The sequence below is a fragment of the Apteryx mantelli genome, chromosome 5 (genome assembly GCF_036417845.1).
Source record: "Apteryx mantelli isolate bAptMan1 chromosome 5, bAptMan1.hap1, whole genome shotgun sequence".
Classification (NCBI taxonomy): domain Eukaryota; kingdom Metazoa; phylum Chordata; class Aves; order Apterygiformes; family Apterygidae; genus Apteryx; species Apteryx mantelli.
This window is the reverse complement of record NC_089982.1, coordinates 60,949,821-60,956,914: the sequence shown is the minus strand read 5'-3', so window position 1 is coordinate 60,956,914 and position 7,094 is coordinate 60,949,821. Positions and strand designations below refer to the sequence as shown.

Below are 7,094 nucleotides of genomic sequence, written 5' to 3'. Positions count from 1 at the left end.
AGTGCCAGTTGCCCAGATGTTACACCAAGGCCAGCAGTGTTGATGTGGGTCTGTGGCAGTGGCCTCTGCCTGGCCCTTCGGGTTAGGGGAAAGGTGTCGGCCTGTAGTCCACCGGCCTGCATCATCCATCAGTGGCCTAAACCCAAATTATGGGGGCATCTGGAATTTAATTCCTCTAGAGCACAAGCTAACAAAGATTAATGAATGAAACATAAGCAGTGAAAAATTGCTGAAGGCTCGGGGGGGGGGGGGGCATGGATGCTGAGGGAAGCTGAGCCCCAAATATTTCTAGCACTTTCTCGATAACGGCATAAGAAGAGCTCGGATCCTTGCTGCAGCAAAGGGCTGCTTAGGCTCTCCTGCGCCCACCGACAAGACCGGCGTTTGGCCGCCCCCCCGGGGAGGGGGCAGCCCCCCCTAACCCCGCGGCTCTCCCGGCGGCTGCCGCTGCCCGGGGGCCGCAGCCGCACGCCCCCCTCGCGGCCCCGCCACAGACACCCTCCCGGGACCCCGCCGCCGCCCCCTCCCCTCCCGGCGCGGCGGCCCCCCGCGCCCCCCGCCTTGGTCGTGCCCTGCTCCTCCCTCTCCCCCCGCCGCGGCGCGGAGTGGGCCAGCCCGCCGCTATATAGCAGCCGGTGGGCGGCTCCGCGCTGCAGCGCTGACGGCCGTGGTGGGTGCGCGCGTGGTGCAGTGTCGTGGGGATATCGCCGTACCTGGGGCGCAGCCTGCCTGCCTGCTTGCTTGCCTGCCTTCCTTCCTTTCTTCCTTCCTCCTCGCCGCCGCGCAGCCATGGCGTGGCAGCCCATGGAGATCAACCCCGAGGTGCGCGGGGGCGGCCGGCGGGGGGTGCCGGCGGGGGAGGGCCCCACGCCGCGGGGAGGGTGTGTTTGGGGTGGTGGTGGGGGGGTGGCCAGCCTTTCTGCCCTCGGCACTCACGCCTATTGTCTCCCTATTGTCTTCCAGATGCTGAACAAAGTGAGTGCCCGTCGCGGGACTGCGCGCGCCGCCGCCCGCCTCCCTGCGTGCGCGCCCTGCCTCCGCGCGGCCTCGCACCTGCGGAGCGGCGCCCTGTGCCGCGCCCTCCCCGCCGGCTGGGGCGCGGCGCGGCGGGCGGGGGCGCCGGCAGGGGGCGCCGCGGCGCGGCGCGTTGTGCTGTGTCACCGGGGCGGGGGGCGGCGGGAGGGGCCGCCGGTGCCAGCCGCTCGCTGTGCCCCCTGCAGGTGCTGTCCCGCCTGGGCGTGGGCCCCGGCTGGCGCTTCGTGGACGTGCTGGGCTTCGAGGAGGAGGCGCTGGGCGCCGTGCCGGCGCCGGCCTGCGCGCTGCTCCTGCTCTTCCCCCTCACGGCGCAGGTAGGGCCGCGGGCGCGGCGCTCCCGGGGCGGCGGCGGCCCCGCGGGGACAGGAGCCCCCGGAGCGGCTGCGACGGGGGGGGCGGGCAGCGCCTCTGCCGCCCTGGGGGGCTTCGGCTGTCGCCCGGCAGGTTGGGCCCCGCCGACCCCGAGCTCCTGGGGTGAACGGCAGGCTGCTGCCGGGAGCGCGGCGCCGGCGGCTGCGGGGGGAGCGTGTCCCCGGGGCTCCCCCGACGTCGGGGGGTCTGGCCGCAGGGGGGCGGCGGGTGGTGTGTGCTGTGTGCTCAGCTCAGGCCTCGGCACAGCCCGACCTAGAATGAAATGAGCAGCAAAAAGCAGCCTTTTCCTCTGTAGTGCTCCTCTTGCACTTTGCTTTGTGCAGCAGACTGGGGGGAGGGGGGAATATAATTAATTCTCGTGTGATAATAGTAATTCTGTTTCCATGCCTAATCAGTCTGGAGAGGCCTAAAGTACTTCTGTATCATTAATATATTTGGTCCAACTCTGATGCTCAAGACTTAGTGATGAGATGGACTTTGAAATAAAGTATATTTAACAGATCCCTTAAAGAAAGGATTATAGCCTCTCGGTAGGTAGTGATGGGTTTTAAATTTGTCTGTACACTGCTCTGATGGAGAGGTACTCATGGAGGAAAGTTACCTAAAAGTACAAAGGCAAACTGTTGTGGAGACATGCTGAGGAGTGTCACTAAAAGGACCAAAGCATCCTCAGAGAGGAAATGAAAGAGCCTATCCATTATATGCTATGGCTTTTTTCCCTCCCAAGCTATTTCCAGCGTGTGGAACAGATGGAGAGGCTAAGTACGGTGCCTTTGAATATGACTGAGTCATGCAGGTAGTCCATTAAGATTTGGCTTGCATCCAATATAGACATACAGTGATTTATTGGACCTGTGCCACAAAGATGACTTTCTGGGTAGTTCTTCTGTCCAGTCTTGGTATTGGCTCTCCTGCACAATTGATTTGCCTATTAGTTTGCCCAATAAAAAGACATCACTGTGGCTAAATGCTCAAAACAATTACATGTTTACAGCATGAGAACTTCAGGAAACAACAGACTGAGGAAATAAAGGACCAAGAAATCAGTTCCAAGGTGTATTTTCTGAAGCAGACTGTTAGTAACTCCTGTGGGACAATTGGTCTGATACATGCAGTTGCTAATAACAAAGACAAACTGAAACTTGGTGAGTATGAATGTTCTGAGATGGTTGAATTTCCAGTTTTTTTTAACAGAGGAAAGTTGAGTGGGTAGGGGCTATAGAAGATTCTCCCTGAGGTTTTCATGCTTTGGCAAGCCAAGTTAAAGCATGCTGTGCTACTTCTATTGGTAAGTAGGTTTTTCAGCTCTTGCAGAGAAACGTGCTCTCACCTACGGCCTGAATTGCAGGAGTGAGTATACTTTGACATTAGTATGGTAGCTGCAATCCTCTATCCTTGTAGTGAGCAATGTTTCAGTAACAGGCTTGCAAAGGGAGAAGGCAAGTAGTAGGACTGGCCAGTCTCTGTTACAATTTAGAAATTATCCTGTTCAGAAGTGGTTGACACTGCTAATGTAACCTGAATGGATAGATACAATTCTTCATGCCACTTACATGTCTAAGGCAGACTTGCTCAGGGTAGGCTGTAAATCTGATATGTTGACTTTCCCATGTGAAAGTAGCATAGGATGATATGAGCCTGTAAGACTTTCCTGAGAGAACAGTTTTGATGGTTCTAATCCTACAGAAGAGGGTATAAAAGTAGCCTAGGTAACTGGTGGCTGGAAACTTCTGTTTCCTAGGAAACAGGATTACTAGGTCTTATCAAGAAAGATTTGTCATTGAGTTCAGGAAATACCTTGTACATTACATCTTGTATCTCAAAGACTAGAGATCTGCAGAATATAACATAACTTTCTGTCATAAGAGGGAAAACTCAAACACTTCTGAGTGGTGTGGGATTCCTTCTTGTACAAAGGAAAACATGTATGGTAGGCTAATTTTGCTTCACTCTTCCTGAAAAGATTCTCTAAAATAGCACACCCTTGAAATGACATGTTATCTTTCATTTAATACTACAAATTCAGTTAGAACATCTTAGTACTAATTCATGCACTAGAAAACCAAAGTAAAGCTGGTATGAGCAAGCACATGTACAATCTCACTGCCTTCAAATGTACAGAAGGACAGAATTTTAATTTACCTTGTTAGTTGATGATTATCCTTACTACTGGTATTTTTTTTGGAATTTCTTTGCAAAATGTGACTAAACACTTCTGCCAAACGTGTAGGGGGGCATAGCAAAAGCCACATCTTGAAAGTCAGTCCCAAGACAGGCATTCAGAGTGCCCTGAGGCACTGGAACTCTTGCTGCTGGTGTCGTTTGTCATCAGAAGCTTCCAGATAAATAAATAACTTCCACTTCAAGTGGCAGTTGAAATGTACTTATGCTAAAGATGGTTCCAGCCTAAACACAATGACTTCTAGTTAGTATAATAAATATTGGGTGTTGTGGGCTACACCTGAATTGTAATTGATTCTCTCTCTGTGTTGAATAAAAATCTTTGGTTGCCTTGTGCAGATGAGGGGTCTGCTCTGAAGAAGTTTCTTGATGAAACAGCTGATTTGTCTCCTGAAGAGAGAGCTAAACGTTTTGCAAGTAATAAGGTATATGAACCATACAAACTGCTGATGGCTCTCAGCACTTAGGGGTATAGTAACCTATATCTGCTTTCTCTTAAGGCCATACAAGAAGTCCACAATTCTGTTGCACAAGAAGGACAATGTCGGGTAAGAGTTGAATGAGTAAAATCTGGGATGGAGGGATGGATATTGAAGGTGGTAGAGCAATAAAGTTCTAGGTCCGGCAAATTACTGTTACAGCTCACAGGGAAGGAGAAATGACTGACTAATGGATGAATGTTTGTGCGGGTTCCTTCCTCAAAAATGCATGGAAAACTTGGGTTGAGACTCTTCCTGGATATATGCTGAAAATGTGACTGTATGGTAGGATTATTGGAGCTTGACATAAAGAATCTCTGACTTTGAGATCCAAATAATTGGTCTTGCAGAGCTTCACTGACCTAAGTTGCTGGTCCTCTGGTGTTGATGAACAGCTGTCTGACTGAACAGTCCTCTGCTGTTGATCTCCTCTGTCTTGGGAGAACTTCCTAAGGCATTCTAGCTCCTGTAGTCACAAGTAGGGTTTAGACTGTACAGTAGACTTTCTTTTTTGACCTAACAAATGTATCTAATGGTCTATCCTAAGGTTGATGACAACAGTGTGAACTTCCACTTTATCCTGTTTGTCAATGTGGATGGACATCTGTATGAATTGGGTAAGGCACTGAGAGTCCAACTAGAGTTTGACTAGGCAAAATAGTGTTCAGGCTAAAGGCTTGCTGCTAGCTGAGGCTTTCAGCCAGTTCAGAATACAAAATGAGAACCTTCAGTTGAAGGCTTTAACATAAGGTGGGTTGCATTGTAGGCCCAGGCCCCCTTGTAAAGTGTGTCATCTCCTGTGGAGCTGAGAATATTTGGTCCCTTTCTCCCCCAAACTATGTGTGATATGTATTCTGAACTTGTCCAACTATCTTCATGTGGGTACTTTGTTTCTTGGGCCCACTATGCTGAGTTCTCCTAACTTGAAAGTAATGGTAAGTATGCTGACTGATGTAAGACTTTTTTCACAGATGGGCGTATGCCTTTTCCTGTGAACCATGGCACAAGTTCAGATGACTTGCTATTGAAGGTAAGACTTCTCTCTAGCTGCATGTTTCCCAGGCAACCAGGCCTCTGAAATGGTGAGAGGCATGCTTTCAGGGTATAGTGGCAGCTTTCTGTGCCTGCTTGCTGTAGCAGTTAGTGCTTCTCATGCCATGGTAACAAGGTAGTATTGTGCCACAGAACTAGATGTCTGATAAATGTATGCACTTGCTGGTGCTACTAGACACTAATTTAGTTGCAGTGACCCAGAGTAGAGCTACAAAGCCTTTGGGGGTCTAGATCAGCATCAGTCTTCTGTGGATCTAACAGCTGTTTCTTCTTCCAAGGATTCTGCTAAGATATGCAGACAATTTACAGAACGTGAAAAAGGAGAAGTTCGTTTTTCTGCTGTGGCTTTCTGCAAGTCTGCCTGAGAATCTGAAGAGATGCAAGGAAAGCAGTCTAATAGCACACCAGTAAATGCAGTCTAATCTTCAGTGCTTCAGTACTCGTTAAACACAGCTGTTCCAGTAATTTGAATTGTTTCCACCCTTTGCTATACACAAAGGCAACATCAGTTGAGCTTACGCTAAAGGATGAGCTCAAGTTTTAACGTGAACAGTTTGGACACATCAGATGTCTTTAGACTTCTGGTTTGGTCTTTTTTCCACATGTTAAGTAGAAAATGTTTAACAGGGCTTGTTTAATCTGTCTGTAAATTGAGCTGTTGGTTGATATTTCCTTGTCCTTAATGAGAATAAAATTTCTGCTGGAAAACAAAATGGACTAAAGTGATCAATATAACTTTCTCCAAAAAGGTGCCTGGAGGCACCCTATAAATGCTTTTTTTTAAAGGACCTTTGAAGGTCCCATAGTAAAGTTCTGCTCTGAGCAGGAAGTTATCAACCTCAGGTTGGCAGGTCAGCTGCAGCTTTTTCTAGTGTCTTGAAGGCCTCTAAGGATGGATATATCCCAGTCTCTGGGAGTGTTTCAGTGCTGTACTAACCTTCTGGTAAGCTTTTGCTAATGTCTGGTCTGGAACTCCCAAGCTGCAGCTTGGCCTCCTTAATACACTTAAGGTACAGGGGTGAGATGTGATAAACGAGCACTAAAGTGTCAACTTCAGACCGATTTTACTGAGGCTTTGTATTGTGGACACTACAAGCAACAAAATGCCCATTTGAATTGCTTCATGTCCTGCCTTCTCTGATGGAAAACCTGTTCTAGTGGTCTCTTCTATAGTTGTAGCTAAAAAGTCTGCTAGCTAATAATGACCACAGTTCTCAGCTAGCCAGGGAGTAGGCTAAAAGTGCCTCCTAACATCAGATTGTGTTAGGAGATGCTTTGTAAGAGGCTATACTAGACTTCCCTTGCAAAATGAGCTAAAAAGAAAAGCACCCAACACTAAATGAGCTTTGAATTGCGGAGAAAAAACCTTAAGGGGTGAGGGGGGAAAAAGTATTAAACTGTTAGCTTCAACCCTGTTCTCCTCTTAGAGATTGTTCTTGTCTCAGACTGGCTCCTGGGGGCTCTTTGCCTGCTTCAGGCAGCTGCAAGAAGGGATGCAGTATGTTTCTACTCCAGGCCTTTCTCTTTTAATGCACTGTGTTCAGCCTCTGCCTACCAGCCTGGTAGCTCTCCTTGTGTTGCCTGATGCCTGGTAACTTTATGCCTTCTACCGTGGTCTCTGCTGCTTGTATGCTGCTTGTAAGCTTCCAGAGCTTTTTGAAGTGTAATTCAAAAAATGAGCTTTGATTACTAAAGCCATGTATAGTCTGAATGTGTTATATACTGGACCTTGTTACTACTCATATTTACCTGTTAGCTGAAGCTCGTTATTCTGAGGAGTAGCAAAAGGTCAAAGTATTACAGCTCTAAACATTGTCTCAACTCCTGTTAGTAGGAGGGTGGAAGCTTGCTGTTGAGGAAAGGTGTGTGATGTGTTGCTCAATCCTTGTTTTCCACAGCAGCGTTTTATTCTGCTTGCTGGTAGGTGGTGCTGTGAGGTGGAGGGAGGCCTGGCATGGCTTTTCAGCGCAGGCC

At 49.0% G+C, this 7,094-nt stretch overlaps 1 protein-coding gene across 1 annotated transcript; it reads left to right on the top strand.

Moving 5' to 3' along the window:
- The first annotated feature begins 639 nt into the window (after window positions 1–639).
- UCHL1 (ubiquitin C-terminal hydrolase L1) lies at window positions 640–5,833 on the top strand. The gene is made up of 9 exons (XM_067297168.1): window positions 640–822; window positions 964–975; window positions 1,221–1,349; window positions 2,402–2,552; window positions 3,928–4,013; window positions 4,089–4,136; window positions 4,615–4,684; window positions 5,039–5,097; window positions 5,399–5,833. The coding sequence occupies exons 1-9, from the start codon at window positions 790–792 to the stop codon at window positions 5,483–5,485; spliced, it is 675 nt and encodes a 224-aa protein (XP_067153269.1). The 5' UTR covers window positions 640–789; the 3' UTR covers window positions 5,486–5,833.
- Window positions 5,834–7,094: the final 1,261 nt, after the last annotated feature.